Below are 19484 nucleotides of genomic sequence, written 5' to 3' on the forward strand. Positions count from 1 at the left end.
AAAAAAAAAAAAAAAAAAAAAAAAATCATAAATTGTTGGGGATGTGGCTCAGTCCTAGATTGTTGACCTATGGTGAGGTCCTAGTTCAATCCCCAGCACTGCCCACACAAAAAAATCCTCAAACCTTTACCCTCATTGTCACCATCAAATCAACCTATTAGTATTTGTACTTCAAAGAGATCCTTCAGGCACCTGGGAAGAAAGCAGCAAGCTATGTGCAGGGAGAGTCAGTGCAGCGTGTGTCTGGCATTGTCAGACCAATGCCTTTATATCCAGTGGGCTTTGTGTGCTGCATACAAAGGCTGCAGGCATGCAGTGTAGGAAGCTGTGGCACACAGGGCTCTGCAAGAGATGCAGACCTGTGCAGTGAGGCCAGCAGGTCAGCTCTCAGCACATGCTGCTCAGAAAGTTAAAACTTGCTTGGGGAAAAAAAATTTACCTTAAGTAGCATAGTCAACTGCTCCCATTTGAATGGAAACAGAACAAAGACAAAAAACTTGAATGAAGAATCAAACCTCGTGAGTTTTGGGGAGGAGAGGAGGTTCAGGGGTTGTTTTTTGTTGTTGGTAGTGGTGGTGGTGGTTTTTTTGGCAGTACTAGGGGTTGAATCCGGAGCCTTTGTATTAAAGTACATCCCCAGACTTTTCTTTCTGTCTTTTCTTTCTTTATTTATTTGTTTTTTCACCCCAACAAGGGCTCGCTGAGTTGCCCAGTCTGGGCTTGAACTTAGATTTTCCTGCCTCAGCCTCTATTTATTTCCTTTAACTTGAGCTCAATTAGAAATTTCCAGGAAAAATGATTTTCAGAAACTTAATGCTCCCATTTCACTTGTTTTTATTTTGTGAGGTGCAACAAAATTAAATTCTTTTGTTCCGAATAACTTGTGTGATTGTAGTTGCATAGTAGCTTTTACAAGCCACTCATAGATACATGTCCAGACAGGGCTATGTGGACAAAACAGTAAGCACACTGAAAATCCCCTGGCATTTAATGTGAGCTTCTCCTTGGTCCAGTCTCTTATCATACATGTACTTAGTGCTCCCCAAACCTGAGTCAGGGGCTGTTGCCATATTACAGGTCGGGACATGGAGGCCCCCAGTTTTACTTGGCTAAGGTCACCATGGACCAAGATTTGAGCTCAGCCATTGAACTCTTCAGTAACCTCTCTGCCCACTCCAGGAGCTTTCTTTTGCTCCTAGGTTATTCCTGGGTATTTTTTCTGCTTTGAACTTAATAATTTTTGTAAGCACGTAGTTATAAAACCAATGAAGGGCCGTGGTGCCACCGCCTGCCTCACAAGTTCAAGGACCTGAGTTCGATCCCAGGAACCAAAAACAGAAAAAAGAAAACAATGAAGTAATGACTTTGAAGAGGAAACTGAACAAAACAAATAACAGTCTGAAGAATTTGGGAGCCACTTAGTCCATTGCTGAGCATGAGTCTGGCACTGCCCAGCAGTAAGATGTGACAGGCTGCTTTCTTCCGGTATTTTCCTTGACTCTATTGCTCCATGTAGCTCATTGCATTTGATTGTACTTGTGTCTCCTGCCTGCCAGCAGCTGATGGAGTTAGAGGGACAAGGCAGGGTCTCTGTCCTTAAGAAATGGACAATGTGGGTCTGATGACTGTCTAACAAGAAGATATGTATGTCTTTAATCAGAATCCTGGTGGCTCATTTGTTTGTTTTACCTCTTGCCTCATGGTCATTACTCTTGAAGTTGTAGTCCATCAGGCTATGCAGAATGACAGTTAACCAGAGAGCTGTCTTCCCTGTAGTGAGGGAAGAGCCTAACCAATAGATTATATTTTGGATGTGCTGGATTTTATCTATTTTTTTAGGAGCTTCGGAGTCTGCTCAAGGAAAAATTAAAGGTGCCAAGATCAGCCCTCACTTCCATGCAAGCCAGAACATTTGCATGTGTGGGAACCTCGCAGTGCCCAGCGGAGGTCGGCCAGCACTGGCTCCAGTGACTGGGGTGCAGTGCATCCAGCTCCCAGTGCTGCAGGTAGGAGCCCCTGAGCCACATTGGCAGTTTAGCTCTTTAGGGGCAGGCTGGGTGGGAGAGGTAGCACCGTGTCTACGTCCCCTACCACCTTCTAGTAAAATGCCCCACTTCCCTCTAAACTGCCCCAAGTCCTTGTTTAACACCTCAGACAGCTTAATAACTCCCCGCTTCTCTCTTCTCCCCAGCCTGTCTCACTGCATCCGTGCAAGTTCTTACCTATGTTAGGACTGACGCATCAGGTTTGTGGCACTGTTATCCTGTGTCTATTTCCTCTATGCAGTCCATCTCCTACACCTCTCTGAGGTATAGATGTCTGTGCCCCTCTCTGCCAAGGGCCCCTGGGGCTTTCTTGTGCAGGATGAATTCTTTTTGAGGCTGGCTGTGGTGATGCCATGAAGCTGCTGATACCTGATACTGCCCTACCCACCCCCCTGAATCTATACTGTTTTCTGAGTGAAGGGGCTCCTTAAACCACACTGGACACCCTGTCTGTGAGGACTGCTCACCACCGCACCAGTAGGTGTAGCCTTCCTATGCTAAAGGTGGTAGAACCTTTTTATTTCAGTTCATTTTTCTGTCTTCACACACTGAGCCCCTGAAGATCAAACCCAGCTACCTTCTTGAGTCTCAGCAGATGCTTGATGTTTGCAGCCAGTTGCTAAGCATCTGCTGAGCATAGACCTTTCCACAGCGCCATGTACATCTGCACTTCCAGTCTCACATCTAAGGGGCTAAAAAGTAGGGAAGGATGAAATTTAGATGCAGAGAGATCTAGCTGACACATGTCTAAGTCCCACGCACCTCTTCATTGCACACAGGTGGGATCTGTCGATTACCCTGTAGTAAGCAAAGGCATCCACAGATATCAAGAAAGAGCCAAGTGCTGAGCTCACTCTGGTTTTGATACTTAAAAGGAAAGTTTAGAGACAAATGAAATCCATTGGGTCTTAGATGAGGCTTATGAAAGAAATAGGGCCACAGCAGCTATGAACAGTACATAGGGCTGAGGAATGTGGGAGAGAAGGGACTCAGCAGGTTAAAGGGTAAACTGGAGGCAGGCAGAGTGAGTGCCGGAGGAAACATAAACAGCTAGGTATGGTAGGGGGAGGCAGGGACTCAAACCTGTTCATAGAAGTGAGCAGAAAAACACGTCACTTCCAGGTTTGAAGAGGTAAAGAGTGCCCCGAGAAACTGGCAGCAAAGAGTAGAGACTTGGCTGAAGGGAACCCAGTCATAGCTGGCAGGTCAGAAGTAGAGAAGGCAAGGCCAGGAATTTGAAGTGAAGAGACTGCAGGAAAGGTGCTACCATGGGCAGAAAATGAGCAAGTTGGGAAAGGGATAGTGAGTGTTAGGGTCCCTCTCCGAAAAAGACACTCTGAAGTCAAGGAAACCTGGGTTTGAATCTTTAATCTGCCCCGTCAGCTGGTGTATAGTCTTGGTGAATTACTTAAGTACTCTGGCCTCAGTTTTGCCATCTGCAAGTTGAAAACAGTAGTGCACAATGTCTGACACCCAAAAGGTCTCGAGACAGTAGAATAGGAGGTGTGGTGAAGCAGCAGCACAAGACACTCAGAGTCATGGTCAGCTGTGGGCCAGACACGCATGTGAAAGACAAGTGAAGTGTACAAAGTGTCCCTTTTCTTGTTTGGATCATGGGTAATGTGGCTACCTCCGCCCCTCATGGGCCCCTCCATTTGCTCTGGTCCCTTCCACTTGGCAGGTGGACACACAGGGAAGCCCTCTGTGTAGCTTGACAAGAAACTGGGAGCATCAGTAAGGAATTCATGAACACTTCGGAGAAGGGAAGAAGGGAGCATTCAGGCTCAGGCCAAGGGAGAGAGTTTTGATAAAAGGAGGAACTGGGAAGCAGGGAAAGAACCAGACAGCAGAAGACTCTAGGCCCAATTTAACTTAGTCTTATGAGGCGTGGGCAAGGATCAGGGTGAGAGAGTAAGGCCAGGCAGGGGAACCAGTAGCCCCCAAATCCTGATGCCAATTATTGCCAGGTCCCTGGGCTACAGCTAGAATATGTAGGTGGGCTGGCTCTACTCAGCACCACAGAGAAGAGCAGGGCAGGATGACGGATCTTGATGTGCTGTGTTTAAACATGTGAAAGGCCTTTTTGACTGTTGCCTTCTCAGGATGATCCCTCAGGTGAAGGAGTCCTGCCGCTGGCCCTCAGCCCACAGCCCCCCACCTTCCACCCCTACTTCACCATGGATTTGCCTGTCTACGTCCTCCAGGTCTGGATGCCTTCCAACTCTTGGTTTTCTTATTGTTACTGTCGCATACAGATTAGTTGCTAAGGTAGGCCTGCTGTGAAGCTTTGATTGGGTTGGTGTCTTTCCTGCCTTTTGGAAAAGGTATGTTAATGGCATGGCTACAAGTACAGCTCACTGTTGCTCATAGTTTAGCATAGACAAGATGAAATTTAATAAACTCTTGAACTATTTTATATTTAAAAATTCTATTTACTTTCTCCTATGGGAAGTAAGATGGCCAGTTTTTACCTTGAGGGATAGACGACCTAAACGTTCAGTAGTAACTTAAGTAAGTGGTTAAGCTGAGACGAGGTGACCATGGATAATTTAGATTTGGATATGAAATAGTCAAAGTGGGTAGCTTATTAAATTTCTAACAGTTTGACTTAAGTGTATTTTTAAAATCTATTCACATAGTTTAGTTTTGTTACATTCAAATTGAGCTTGAACATTTAACATTGAAAACAAATTAATCAAATAAAGCAGTTCCAAGAGGCAGAAGGCCAGGTTCCTAGACAGCTGGAGGAGGGTAAAGTGGAGGATATTTTAGCAGCATTTATCAGAAAAACCTCAGAACCACGTACTCTTTCTGTCCTGCAAACCACTTATGAGACCATTTCTCAGGAAATTAGGTAGTAAAATAGCCAAAATCCACCACATCCTATATGCCAAAGGAGGAGTATTTCTTCCAGTAGGAGCAGGCAGTTAGACAGTGCGGGTGTGGTGCAGGCTCACCTCCTGCACCCCAAGACACTTTGCTGCTTACCACACAAAAGGGTTTGAAAGGATTTCAAAGCTAAACAAAGATGATTCCATTTTTCTAAAAATATATGTGGGTGCTTGAATATATGTGGATATAGAAAAAAATCTGGAAAATGTATAGTTAGTTGTTGAGTTCATTTGAGTTATTGACAGTTTGACATTTTTCTTTCAAGGGACACAGGTTAAAAATAAGGGAAGAACGTGTTTTGAATTAAGAAGTGAAGTGTCTTATTGCTGCCAGCCCCTCTGGGTTTACTTGCCTGTTGTAAGAAACAGCAGGGCTGGGTTCTGGCCTCTGCCCTGCCTCCCTCCTGTTTCCCTCCTCACTGCTCTGCTTGGCTTTACAGGAGGTGCTTCCAGCGCCTGGAGCTGTTGCTGGGCCTGAGGCTGCACTGGTGCCCGGAAGCACCATCAACCTTCGGGACCTGCAGTGACAGCAAGCCCTGCCTGAGTGAGGTCAGGGCGACCCTCCAGGCTGTGCTCAGTGGATGAAGTAGATGATGTGCTGCAGGGCCTGGGGACCCCCACTTGGTTTCTGCCTAGAAGTCCAGCATATTTCTTTAGAGACTAGAGTACATGTTTATCAAACATGTTTCCTGCTGTTTTATCAGGAACCAGTTGGGTGGGGCTGTACGTTTTAAAAATGCCTTTACAAGCACAGTGCTTTGGTGAGATGCACACTACTTTGTCCATTCTCAGTTGTGCGTTACAGCCCTTTCCCAAGATCCTGGTGGATCTGAGCTGTGTATAACACGTGTTGCATTCAAAGAGAAAAAGAAAAGATCTGTGCAAGAAGTGGGGTTAAGCGCAGGTTCCCTGCTAAAATACAACTTTGTCTGTAGTAAGTCCAGATGCAACCTTTCAGCTTCAGTGTTTTAATATTTTGCCCAAGAGCAATTTAGAAGTCCCACTTTCCTTTTCTGAGAGTTCACATAATGGGCCATGTCTCAACATGTTCAGTGGTTTTCGTGAATGGGTTGTTTTTGCCACACTGTAGGCCAAAATTGTCCCATTGCCACAGTGAAGCCAAATTCTGGTCCATGTTCTGGCAAAGCAGACAGGCAGCTAATTTAGGAAGAAAATGGTTGTTGTGTCTTGAGGCCTGACAGTGGCCTATTAGTGAGCCTTTTTCTAGAGCAAATTGATAGCTCACAGTTTGGGAATGGGATTGTTAAAACTTTTTAAATTTTCTAAATTCCATATTTGGTCCTTCATGAATAGTAATTTGACCACAGTTTATAAAGCAATGTTCTAAATACTGTAAATTATATGGAAGACTGTAATAGTATTCATATGTTTCCTATTGGGGTTGTAGATGTGCATATAATAGGTCTGCTTATATTTTTACACAGTGAGGTCTGTGGCAAAAGCAGCTAAGTTGATTCCCTTGGACATACTTGTTAGTTAAAGTGAATATGGGGTGACTGAGAAGTTTGTATTTCCTTGTGCCTTTTGAAGTGTGTGCTTATTCAGATGCTGTTTGATTCTCAGACATAGAGTCATCCAGACTTCCTTTTCTGGGTTTATTTCTCAGACTTTGAGACTTTAGCTTTCAGAAGGATGCCTAGTTCAAGTGTAAGTCCTCTCTGTGTCCTGCTTTGAGGTGCTGTCTGCTAGGTGCTGTTCCCTACAAAGGAATTACAGACCCATTTCACAGATCTTCATGCTGCATCTGAGACCCAAGTTGAGGGGTTGAATTTTCCCACAATGTTATCCAGTGCTCTATTCTCTGTAATGGAAAACAAGGCATCCTTTTCTCCTCCAGGAGGAGGACCTGCACCTAGGAGCCCATCCTGTAGGTAAGGCTTTGCCTTTCTCCCATAGTTCCTAGTAAGTGTCTACCATCAGGTGACTGGGACAGGCTTAGTGTTCTGGGACTGAGGCTTCCTCCCTGCTGGCCATGGGCCCAACTCCTAGTGAAAAAAAATAAAAGTTTTTGTATTATCACACATCAAATGTATTCATCCTGGCTTCATTTGAGGAACTACGTATACGTTGTTGAAACCATTTCATCTAGCCTGCTTGCCTCTGGCTTTTGTCTTGTGCGAATGACGGCACATATCCCAGCATGGATTGGCTTCTATTTCCCAGCTGTTTCAGATCAGAACCAACATCACAGTCCTTTTCTCAGGCATTTGCTCAGGGTCAAATGATTAGAGAAGAATGCTTAGAGTTGGTGATGGTGGCTGCTTCCTTAATCAGGCCATGAAGACATCAGAGAAATAAATTTATTTCAGGAAGCTTATAGGAGAGACTAGGGCAGAGGCAGGGTCCCTTCAGGTCCAGCCTGCTTCAGCTGTTGACCTCTTCTGCACTCAGCCAGGCCAGCTGTGGCCTGGTAAATGCTAAGTGAAGAAGAACAGCTGCTCCTCCTCATCCTTGTCCATCAGCGTGTGATCAGAGGTGTCCTTTACTTTGGGAGCTGGAGGGTGGGAGCGGCACACCAGTTTTCTGCCTCTCTGCAAGAGAAGTGAGCTTGGTGAGCTTGAGTTTTATGCCACCTTGTCCCAAGACTGTCATGCAGACACCACAATGCCCATGTGCCCCTTCCCTCAGTAGGGAAGAGGTCTAACATCTACTCCTGTGAGGCCAGGTTGGCCCAGCAGGCCAAGAGCTGGAGTTTTAAGTAACTTAGGAGTGTGGAGTTCATGCAGCAGTTTTCAAGCCTAGTGTGGAGTAAGCCTCTTAGAAGGGGTCACCTGGGAAATAACAAGCTAAACTGAGTGAACCCAGTTCCTTAGCTGTGGGTTTACAGAGGAGACCATGCAGCAGTGGTGGTAACCCATGGCACACCTCCCACAGCAGGCTGTTTGTATCATTAAAAGCTCAAGGTTCACCATCACTGCCCTACAGTGTTCACCCTTCCCTTACTGACATTTTTTTTTTCTCCACCTGCTTATCTGTCTGATGGAGAACATGCTCAGCTCCAGGCCTTCTTTTACAACCAGGCTTCCTATTTCAAAAAATCCTCAGACCAGCAGTAGGGGACCCCAGCAACAGATGATAAGTTTGGCCTGGGGTCTATAGTGGGGCAGTGGGACATGGTACTGAGCTGTGGTGCCAGCTGTGTAACCTGGATTATAGACAAGTACCTGACAAGTGGAAGGGTGATGCTGAGACCATCTTTGGCAGAATGTGTGTGCAGGAAAGAGACAGTACAGGCATAGGGCTGGGAAGGGCATTCTGAGGATGCAGCCCTGAGAGTGGGAGTGCCTGGCAGCTGAGACACTGCCCCACTTTGGCTTTGCTCTGTAAGAAGCTGCCTCCCTTCAGCCCCAGCAACACTGTTTGCAAAGAAGGTCTTAGGGGCTCAATCTGCAGGACCTCTAGAGTCCTTCCCTAGCAGTGACCTCAGTTATTCCTCCCTACCTTTTTCTTGACCTCAGCCTGGGCCCTGGTCTGAGCCCGCTGCAGTCGCTCCTCCTGCAACATCCTTTGCAACTGGACTTTCTCTTCCCGAAGCCTAGGTGGCAAGAGATGTCATGCAGTACCGTGGTCGCCCCCACAGCTCCTTTCCACTCCTGTCCCCACAAGGCCTTTGGGCCGGGCAGACCATGTCCAATATATAAAAATACACCCAACTCTTCTGCTCTTCGTGCCATGTCAGGGCTTTGCCACTTGCCTGCAGCCTAAGCACCACTGCTTCTGGTCTGGGCCCAGGGAAAGGTAACCAGGGCTCTGCCTGGACCTTGGCTTCTGCTCCTTGAGAGCTGGCTTTGGCTTCTACAGAGCTGATAGAAGATTCAGATTGGACACCCCCAAGGGGTACATTTTCTTCTATTCATATCCTCATCCCTGACTTGTGTGCCAATAGCCTCGTGGTCACCCATGGTGGCCCAGGACCCAGCTAGGACAGTGGCCCTGGTTCCTTCCTGCCATCGAACATTTGTCCAGTCCCCACTCAAAGCTGAGTGCTGCGGACTGACGGGAGAAGCCCTCATATTTGTGGGAGAAACAGACATCTGCAGAAGCTGTATCTCAGGGTCCTGCACTGACAAGAGAATGACCCAGGCAACCCAAAAGCTGGAAGGGCCATGACCCGCGTCTAACCTGGATCCTATGGGGTCCTCTACATGAACCCATGCCCACTTGTTCCACTAGACATGCAAGCTAGCACTTGTCTACCCCAATACTTGACCCTAACCCAGGGTTCCTGGGGACAACTGAGAGCCCCTGCACCCAGCCTCCATACCTGAACTGTTGTCAGTTGTGTGTGCTTACCCTAACGGTTGCTGCCAACCTCAACCCCATCCAACCCAAAATAAGTAACTAAATCCTACCTGGCCCTGGCCTTCCCCATGTAAAGTCCTATCCTGATGTCTCTGTCCTTGGGATCCAAGCTTTGCTGGCTGTACCCTCATATGCCCCTGACTTAGACTCCCATCTTCTCAGCCCCTGAATCCATGTTACCAATCACTGTCATCTCCAGCTAAGTTTGAGTCCCTCTCTGGTACACCAGACCCAAGATGCCATTTTACAGCATGGAGCGCTGGGAGGTGGGGTGGGGTCTGTCTCCCTAGTTCACTGTAGGGCAGTAACCATGGGTGCCATGGGCCTCCGGGCCAGGTTAGGGCAGGAGCAGGTATGGTAAGCAGCAGGGCAGAACAGCTCACCTCATGCGCCTTTCTTTCTCCTTGGCCTTCTCAGCCTGCTCAATCTTGGCTGGGGGAACACGCTCCAGGTTCTCAAGCAGCTCATCCAGCTGGTGCTCGATAATGGTCAGCATCTGCACGGTGCCCAAGTTGGCTTCCTGCTGGGTGCCCACACAGTGCCGGTACACATCCTGCACCTTGTAGCTCAGGCTCTCCAACAGCTTATCCTGCAGAGCAGAGCAGACTTCTGCTGTGCCCACACTCACACCTCGACCTGCTGGTACCAGCCCCCATGTCAATGGCTTGCTGACCTCCAGGATGAAGCAGCTGGAGTGGGTACTCAGAGAATGGTTCAAAACAATTTAGGTACTGGAATTTCTTAGCCAGACCAGCCCTGTCCCCACTGAGGCTTACTCCTGACTCAGATCCTCCCCTTGCTGCCCTGATAAGCCCACCAAGATCCAGTCTCCTCTCTGCCGGGGAGCCCCTTCCACTGACCCCAGCTCCCATAGGTCCGTGTCTTGTGTAGCCCAGGCAGTTGAACTCCCTCTTAGTTTGCTCTGACATTTAGAAAATAGTTAACAGCTCCTGCAATTGCAGTTGTGCATGAGGAGAGAAGAGCAGCAGGCAAAAAGGCCTGGGCTAGGCCAAGGGCAGAGTCAGTGCCCTGTGAAGCCTAGCTGAAGAGGTGATATGCCCACTTTTGATGTCCCTGGCCCAGTGGCACACAGTAGGCACTTGGCAGTATCATAGTGGATTAGGCCTCCAGTTGCTCTCCGTATGGGTATTGCTGAGCCCCTGGCCAGACCCCAGTTCCTGCTGCCAAGAATATCTCTAACCTCTTTCACCTCACAGTTCTCTCACACTCCCAGCCTGGCCTGAGGACACACCTCTTCCTCCGCCCCAGGGTTGCCTTGAAGGCCACTGTTTGTTTAAGAAGCAGACCAGATGGGCATGGTGCAAACAAGATGGGTATGGTAGCACATGCCTGTAATTACAGCACTCTGGGAGACTAAGGCAGGAGGACCACAAGTTCAAACCTAACCTGGGCAACTTAGTGATTTAGTGGGACCCTGTCACAAAATTAAAAATCAGAAAAGGGCTGAGGATGTAGCTCAGTGTGAAGGCTCTGAGTTAAATCCCCAGTATGGAGAGAGGGTAGGGTAGGGTGGGGGAATTTGTGGAGTTAACATAAAGGAGTAAACAGGCATTTGGGACAGCTGAGCGGGCACAGCATGAGTGCCTGGGGATGACTCCTTCTGGGGGAACCTTTTAGCCAGGCCCACAGAGCCTAGGAGGTGAGCTGGAACCTTGTACCTGGGCCCCAGTTCCCATGAGCTATCGTAACTGCTCTTGCAGTCACCTGCAAGTAAGTTGGTTCCCCTCCCTATATCCACTGCATGTCTACCTGCTGATCGCCCTTGTACTCCCCAAAGTGGAAGACTCGGGATTTGAGCTCCAGCTCAGCAGCAGTGTCCTCCTCCTTGGTAATGGACATCATCAGTGTGGTGATCCACTGCTTTAGCTGGTTGACTTCCCTGTCCCTGGATTGTGGGATGGGGTAGAGGATCGTTCACTCAGTGCAGCCCAGAGCATGTTCCCTTTTTGAGCCTGGCCCACCATCTGTATGGCCTTGTCCTGATGGCTACAGGACCATAAGAGGCCAAATTGTCTACATGTCAGGAAGTCGGAGATGCTGGTAGAATTGAGGGAATGACACTTAAAATCTTTATCAACATTGAGGAAAATCTAGGACCAGATGGCTTCATAGATCAGGTGACTTCTACCAAACATTTAAGAATTAACATCAATCCTTTTAACGCCGCTAAAAAAATAAAAAAGGAAAGAACATTCCAAGCTCAATACTGAAGTCAGTATTACCGTATTACCAAAGCCAGACAAAAGATACCACAAGGGAAAAAAAAAACTAGGACCAGCATCCTTGATGAACATAAATGTAAAAATCCTCAAAATTCACCAGCACATTAAAAGGATTGCACACCATGACCAAGTAGGGAACCTTGGGATTCAAGGATGGCTGAGCACATACTTATCGAAGTGACACATCACACGAAGGGGCCAAGCTTTTGAAGCACACAACTGTAGTCTCAGCATTCAGGAGGCTGAACCAAAAGAATTGATTGAGCCAGTTCAAGACTAACCTTGGTAACAGAACAAGACCCTGCCTCAAAAAAGAAATGGAGAAAAAATTACCTGACCATCACAGTACATGATGAAATCACATTCCGTACAATTAAGCATGCATGGCTTTTTGTATGTCAGTTATGCCTTAATAAAGTCATTTGAAAAAAAAAAAGTGTAATTCCAATTCAAACAAATGGTTTTACAAACAACCACTGTGACATTTATGAGACATTAGAAATTTTAACATATGGCCCCTAAGAATTAGTCTTTTTAACTGTAATGGTAGTATTACGTTTATGTATAAAAATCCTTACCCTTTTGGAAATGCCTACTAAAATGTCTACAGAGAATGTGAAAGTGTCTAGAATTTGCTTCAAAACGACATATAGAAGATAGGGAAGCAGGGGTCTAGTGAAACACTGGTTAGTAATTGTGGAAGCTGGTGAAGGAACGTGAGATCTGCTATACCATTCCACATTTTTATGTTTGTATGTTTAACATTTTCTCAGCTATTGGGCTAAATTACAGAAGTTATAAGATATGTCCCTAAAGATAATGGGAAAGACGATCTCTTTATAAATACCTGGGAACATCTAACCCGAAAATGTACAACCCTTTTATTTTAAAGTAGTTCCATTAGACATGAATAAAGATCATATAAAAGACCAAAAGAAACAGCATAATCCTACCCAAACAGCTGCAGCAACAAGAATGGAAATAGCATTAAATTAAAAACCCTATTCCCCAGCAAACTCAAGATCTCTGCTGCGCTGTCACTGACATTTAGGGTTCTGGCAGACACAGGGTAAAGCATGCATCCTTTCTACTTCCTTCATAAATACTTGGTTTCTTATTTTTCTTGCCCACTTCACCAGTTACTCTAAAGCTTTATAAAGTGTGTCTCAGAGCAGCCCCTCTTCCTGACTTCAGTGAGGTTCAGGGACCTATTGATCCACAGTCCCACTGACTTCATCTCCAGTTTGCTCATCCCTCATCTCATGGGATTCCTTCCACACATCACTTGTATGTGTCCTACCTGGGTCATTCCATCTCCTTGTCCTTTTCCTATAGTTCTGGGAACTTCCCCAGCTTATTTTTGTCCTCTTTTATTTTTTTCTATTTTATTTTTCTTGTGGTACTAGGGATTGAACTCAGAGTTATGCACATGCTGGGCTACATCTCCACTCTTTTTTTGTATTTTTATTTTGAGAAGGGTCTCACTAAACTTTCCAGCCTTGCCTTAAGCTTGAGAGCCTCCTGCCTTAGCCTCCCAAATACAGTGGTATCGTGGTTCACGAACTTTAGCTGTTTCCATGATTCTGGCTGCAGAATTTGCTCCAAAATTGTATTTGCTACCAAAATGCAAGTATATATGTATTATTCTTGCAATCTGGTTGCAACCAGAATGATGGAAAAAATTCTGGGACCAGAATCATGGAAAGAATTAAGCTCATGAATGAAGGCACCACTGTAGCTAGGATTACAGGCCTGTGAATGCCAACCTTTATTGTCCTTTGATTCCCTCACATTTGGCTTTGTTCAGACTTCTCATAATCTTAACCCCTGGGGGCTTTCCTGCAACCCATCAAAGTGACACATCAGATTCACAGACACTAGGAGCCAGGCACTATGGCACGCAGCTGTCATCCTATCTCCGAGGAGGCTGAGGTGGAGGAATCACTTGATCCCAGGTGGCAGGGATGTAGCATCTAAGAGAGGAATTAAAACGTCTTCTTTAATTCTTGCCGTATTTACAGTTACTTAGATTTTCACACTCATCTTCTTCATGAATCTACTTTTTTATGTTTCTTGGAAACATTTTCCTGGAAGTCGCCATGACTCCAGTGCCAGAAACTTAAGAAGAATTGTGCTGTTTTCCTTGAACGTTGAGCTGGACTCTGGGCAAAGGCTGATGTGACCGTCCAGTTCTCTCCTGAGTTGTGGAACCTTGTTTTCACATGTGGGTGGTGGCCACAGCGTGCAGATGTCTAGCATGACTGCTGAGGCTCAGCCCTCCCAGTAGGAAGGCTGGGCTTCTGCTGGATCCTGTCCTCCATATTTTTCTGACTTTCTGGTTGGGCTGGCTCTTCCTGGAGGAAGCCAACAGCTTTGTGGCGTCTAGGAAGTGCTTCCAATGTAAGTCATCTTTCTTTATCCCATGCTCCTTGTGGCAGAGTTCGGTGTTCCCTGTTCCTTGAGCCCTCTGCTCACCCTCCTCCTCTTGGTCCCTGTCTTGCCCACACTCACTCCGACTACTGATGAAGCAGCACAGAATGCACTGTGTCTGAAGTTATCTTAACCAAGTTCTGGGACACCTGTGTTCTCTTCTGAGTCCCAGATGCCATCTTTCTGGGTCCTTTGGCTGTGGCAAGGTTAGCCAAGAGCAGGACAGACTCAGGGAGGCAAGGGAGGCATACAGGGACACAACCCAGGGCGGCACCCACTGACATGGTGCACAAGAGCTCCTGTTCTCCCTGGCAGAGAATTAAAGGATGCTCTGTCCTCTTGACCAAAGAAGCAAGAGAGAAGCTCATGCTGTGACTGTTAGGCACCTGCACTCAGTGTCCAAAGGCAAGTGACAACACCTTAGATAATCCTAAGTTTGTCAAGAATGTATAATTTATATATCATAAAATACACCCATTTTATGTATACAGTTGAATGAAGTTTGACAAACATATACCTGTGTGAGCACCAACACAACACAGAGCACGGCCTTCACTTCAGAAACTTCCTCATGCCCATTTTAGTGTATTCCTCCCTTCAACGGCCTCAAGAGCCCAGTGGGCTGATGGCTGTCCCTGCAGGCTGTCTCTGTGGTAGGCAGATTTTAAGATCCCAGTACCACCTGCCTCCTGTGGTTTACCTGTTTGAGCGTGCTGAGCCTAGTGACTTGAGTCCAAGCAATGCAACACAAGATGGAATTGTTAGCACACAAGGCTTTGGTCTGCTCACCACATGACAGAAGCCAGTTAGTCAAGGATGGCAGAAAAAGAGTTGCATAATGATGAGCTGATCACAAGATGGGAGAGCAGCTGAAGGACCTTCCCGCCTGGGAGATGATTTAGGAGTACTATACATACAGGTGGCTGATGGGTAACTGCAGACCAGTAGGTGCCTTCTCACTGATGAAGGATCCAGGTTTCTGGCCAGATGAAGCATACTTGGTCTTAATCACCTAGTCACAAGATGTTTTTCAGTTCTGTCAGTCTCAAGAAACCCAGTGATTATTTCTGTGATTATGTCTTCAGGCTAATCCAGTTACTGATTTAGTATACCTACTCCCACATAATAGACAGGATAGAGCAGATAGCTTCCCAGAGAAGAAAGACAAGGGTCAAGGGAAGTAAAAAGAAACAGAGTTAGGTGCACAAAGGGTGAGAGAGACCTTAAATACTTGGCTTCAGTATCCCACTATCAGATGTCTATTCTATAACTCTGTGGGATATAGGTCAGATCTGGACATTTCCTGCTGAATGAAGACATCAAAAGAAAAATTAAAGTGGAACAACCAGCCCTGATGGGAAAAGTAGCTTCTGGTGCCTCTCTTCAGGTGGATTTAATATTGATAGCTGTTTGGGGACAGATTTTTCTGTCCAAAGTCATAAAGTAAAGCACATTCTCATAAATAGCTAAGAAACATCAGAACTTCTACCCTTCTTTGAGATATCTGGACTCACTCTACTTCCAGGTACTCCTGTAAAGAATACCACAAGCTTAGTCCATGTTCTTAGCCCATCAGCTTCAGTTCCCATCAGCACGCTTACATACCTGTAACAGAGAACATATGCCATAAAGCATTCATAGCAGTCAAAAAAAGGGGGAGAGTAGGGGCCGGGGATTTAGCTCAGTGGTTCTGCTGCCTGCCTTGCAAGTGCAAGGACCCGAGTTTGATACCTGGTACCAAAAAAAAGGGGGGCGGGGGAGAAAGTAAATACAAGTGTTGACATCTTCAACTACTTTGGGTTGTCTAAAAGCAGAACTCAACTTAAACCAGGTATGGTGTCACATATCTATAGTATCAGCACTCTGGGAGACTGAGGCAGGAGGATCACAGGTTTCAGCCCAGCCAGGACAATTTAGCAGTTTAGTCAGGTCATGTTTCAAAGAGAAAGGTTCAGTGAAGGCTCCGGGTTCAATCCTAGTAAAACACACACACACACACACACACGCACACACACACACTTAAAGAATTCCAACAGACGTGGATGTCCACTGAATGTCAAAAAAATGCTTATAATTCCCACCATTCTGTAATAACCAACTATCATTCACTATCTACGTTCCCCACCTGCAAGATTTAGAATCCATACCTGAGCCAAAGCCTCCATCAAAACCACTGCCAGACCTTGCATAGGATGCTGATTCCCAGCCAACTGTGGCCCCAGAATTAGAACCATTCTAAGAGTCATTTTCAGAACCAAAAGCCTGCTTTAGCTCCTTCTACATGTTGCCCTGGCTTTGCTTTTTACCTGAGTACCCTGCTCCCTGGCTGATGTGCCTGTCCCACATCAGCTGATCTGCAGCACTGCCTAGGCCTCAGCAGCCATCGCTGGATGCATGCTGCAAGCACCAAAGCCCATCTCTAGAGCCATTTTACTTCCCTGGTTGCTTTCCAAGCCAGCCATCCCCCCTGACACCTACTGTGACTAAATTATCCTGATTCCCAAAACCACCTGAACTTTCTACTTTTTATGCATCCTGATCTTTTAATGATAAAGCTTTGTGTCCCCTCAGCAAGAGACTAGGTTACTTGATCACCTACCAGTGTAACCAAGGTAAAGCATTGAATGGTTTGGGAAATGAAGATATTTACTCCTTCTCCATACTGACGGACTGCCACAGCTCGTGTACAATGTCCAAGAACATACCTGTTTCTTGTCAGTACTGTGAATTGAACTCAAGTGAACCCAGGGCCTGCACACTACATTACATCCCTAAGAGCTCTTTTGTTGTTGTTGTTTGTTTGTAATTTCTTTTCGAGACAGGGTCTCAGTAAGTTGCTAAATCTCCAAGGCAGGGTTCAAACTTGCAATCTTCCTGCCTCACCCTCCCAGAGTGCCAGGATTATAGGTATGCACCACCATGCCCAGCTAACAAGCATCTTTCCACTTCTTAAAGCTTCATCTGGATTTTCTCCCCATTTGTTTCCTTTGTGCTGCTCATTGCTCACCGATATTTGGGGGACTTTACCCCCTCCTCTTTCCCGTAGCTGCAAAGCTTCCACAAGACTCAAAAAGAAAATTTGCCTCGCAGTGAATATTCACTGGGACCCAATGGTAAGGCACACCCTGTTGAATAGGGCTCAAATTTGTCATTCGTGGGGTGAGAGGCAAATAGTCAACCCCTAAGCTCAAGAATCCTATCATAGCACAGGACCAGCGGTCTCTCTGATTTGCCAGCTCATACTCAACCTAATGAGATCTCACATATTCTGTGATATCCCTCTATTGAAAAGATCTTGAGGGCTGGGGATTTAGATCAGTGGTTCTGCCGCCTGCCTTGCAAGCTCAAGGACCTGAGTTCAATCCCCAGTACCAAAAAAGAAAAGATCTTGAATTGATAAACCATTCTAAGGGAACTCAGGAGATCATTGATACCCTGGACAGTACCCCTATCACCAGCATATATCACTTTTTGCTTGAAAGGGTTGAAAATTATCAGTAGTCAAGTTTTTGTAGTCTCTGTATATCAGCCATTGGAAATTACTCTTAGAAAGCTGGAATCCAGAGGGGAAAAAATAAGAGTTCAAAAGGTATGGGGAACCAGATGTCCCAGATAGTAGAGAACAGCTATGGATTTAAGAGTCTATGTCCCCCAAAATTGGAAATCATTTAGATATCACTCACTAACTTGACAGCAGCTGATTTGCTTCCAGTATGCTGCTTGCCCACAATTCCAGCCCAGGGTTCAGGAAATTTGCTCCCCTACTGCTCCCTAAATTATAACTCCATTCTTCAATTAGACCTTTCCAGTCAAAGACAGACGAAATAGGATGAAGTTTCTTACATGTAGTTTTTTTTATATCTACCGAAATAAGGGAATACAAAAAAAGGTAAACTGATTCCAACAAAGATAATACCCAAAGAATAGAAGTACATACTACAGTATTAGATGCCTTCCCCCAGGAGTCCCTTAAAATCTTACCCCTACCTAGGCTGATAGCCCCTCCTTTGTCTCTGATATCCTCATCATCCAGAGGCCCTAATTTCTGATACTCCTTTACCCTACCAATCTCATCCTCCTACCCCTCACGGCTCCTCCTAAAGACAGCCATGCCAGCTCCTGAAAAGGTACCTCTTGCCAATCCTCACATATGATGCTCCTTAGGCTAATTTTCAGTAGAAAGGAAAGATGATAAACATATATGCCCCCTTCACTTCAGATCTTTACAAATGGAAGACCCAGTTGGGATTGGGGAAAGCCAGAGATTTTTCTTAGCCTCATCAAACTGGATTGATGTCCAGTCCCTTATAAAAATATCTCTTCTAGAAACAGAAAAGAACTTTGTTCCTTAAAAATAGGAAAAGAAAAAAAGCAAACAATACCCACAGGGATGAGGCAGTCCCATATAGAGATCATGCCTAGGTCCTGGATTCTGAAGTAAGGCAGGTAAGGTTTAGGCACTACTGGGATATGGCCCTTAAGGGAATTGAAACTACAAGATAAATGCCTACTAACAAAGTCAAGGAAGTGGACCAGAGCTCACAAAGGAACCCATCTTTATTCCTGGAAACATGAAAAGAAAACACAAGGCTACATATCCCACTTCCTATAGAAGATCCTGATACTATAGAAGGGAAAGAAATGATGAAGTCCTACTTTACCTCTCGGAGATGCCAGGCATGAGGCACAAGTTCCAAGTGATAGAACTAGAACATGATGACCCTAGTTCACAACTGGTGGACCTGGCTAGCAGGGTGTTAAGTAATCAAGACAGGAAAGAAAAATGTAAGGAGGATCTAAAAGAGGAAGAAAGGGTCAAAATCCAAGTCCGCTTACTAGCAGGCTGTTGGCCTTCGTTGTCAGCCAGTTGGCCCATGTGTACCTACTGACAGACTCTCAATACTGACAAGTGACCCCTGGGCCACAGCCAACATAAAGGTCTCAGTAAACCAAAGACTAGGGCCAAATCAATGTGCTTTCTGTAAGAAAAAAGGACAATGGAAAGGAAAATTTCCTTTCTGCTTGTAGAGGGTTGGGGAATAGGACATAATCCATACAATGCAAAGACCAATAGGGATAGGGGGCTTCTCAGCTGCCCTTCCAGAAAAACTCTGAGGAGCCCCAGCTCACACTGGACACTCAGGGTAAACCTGTTAACTTCTTTTTGTTGCTATGGGGACTACCTGCTCAGTTCTAAAAACCTCAAGGGGCACATTTTCTTAATACAAGTGCTAAATTATGAGGGTTTTGGAAAAACAAATGAGAGGCTTTTAATTAAATGTTTAAAATGCAGACAAAATTCAGGAATCCTAACTCCTTTCTTTATGTATCAGCATGCCCAATCCTCCCCCTAAGGAGTGATTTCTTACATAAGTTAGGGAGAACACTAACTTTGATAGCTCCCACATGGAGATAGGGACCTGTCCGCCAATTCATCAATTAACTACTAGTAGTATTAACTACTAAAGGAAAATAAGTCTAAAATCTTGACCCCAGAGGCTTTGATAAAGTGTAAAGGCAGGCAGAAGAAATCAAGCAAAGCTTGAGTCAAG

At 45.8% G+C, this 19484-nt stretch overlaps 2 protein-coding genes across 7 annotated transcripts in view; one reads left to right on the plus strand and one right to left on the minus strand.

The window, feature by feature from the left end:
* Zxdc (ZXD family zinc finger C) overlaps positions 1–7188 on the plus strand; it is a 40112-nt gene extending 32924 nt beyond the window's left edge. The window contains exons 10-13 of the mRNA XM_010608077.3: positions 1840–2006; positions 2192–2245; positions 4148–4249; positions 5377–7188. Of these exons, the coding sequence (XP_010606379.1) occupies positions 1840–2006; positions 2192–2245; positions 4148–4249; positions 5377–5463 (410 nt within the window). The 3' untranslated portion in view covers positions 5464–7188. The remainder of the gene's footprint in view (positions 1–1839; positions 2007–2191; positions 2246–4147; positions 4250–5376) is intronic.
* Positions 7189–7272: 84 nt separating this feature from the next.
* The window catches only part of Cfap100 (cilia and flagella associated protein 100), a 40399-nt gene continuing 28187 nt past the window's right edge, over positions 7273–19484 (minus strand). For 2 of the 6 annotated variants that reach the window (XM_010608071.3, XM_010608065.2), the window contains 4 exons: positions 11030–11165; positions 9643–9848; positions 8399–8492; positions 7277–7488 (listed from right to left, as the gene is read on the minus strand). In XM_010608071.3, the coding sequence (XP_010606373.1) occupies positions 7375–7488; positions 8399–8492; positions 9643–9848; positions 11030–11165 (550 nt within the window). In that variant the 3' untranslated portion in view covers positions 7277–7374. Of the gene's footprint in view, positions 7489–8398; positions 8493–9642; positions 9849–11029; positions 11166–19484 lie in introns of those variants that run through there. The other 4 variants (XM_010608064.3, XM_010608067.3, XM_010608066.2 and 1 more) reach the window with 4 other exon arrangements.

The sequence above is a fragment of the Fukomys damarensis genome, unplaced genomic scaffold, assembly GCF_012274545.1.
Source record: "Fukomys damarensis isolate Sample0158 unplaced genomic scaffold, DMR_v1.0_HiC HiC_scaffold_28, whole genome shotgun sequence".
Classification (NCBI taxonomy): domain Eukaryota; kingdom Metazoa; phylum Chordata; class Mammalia; order Rodentia; family Bathyergidae; genus Fukomys; species Fukomys damarensis.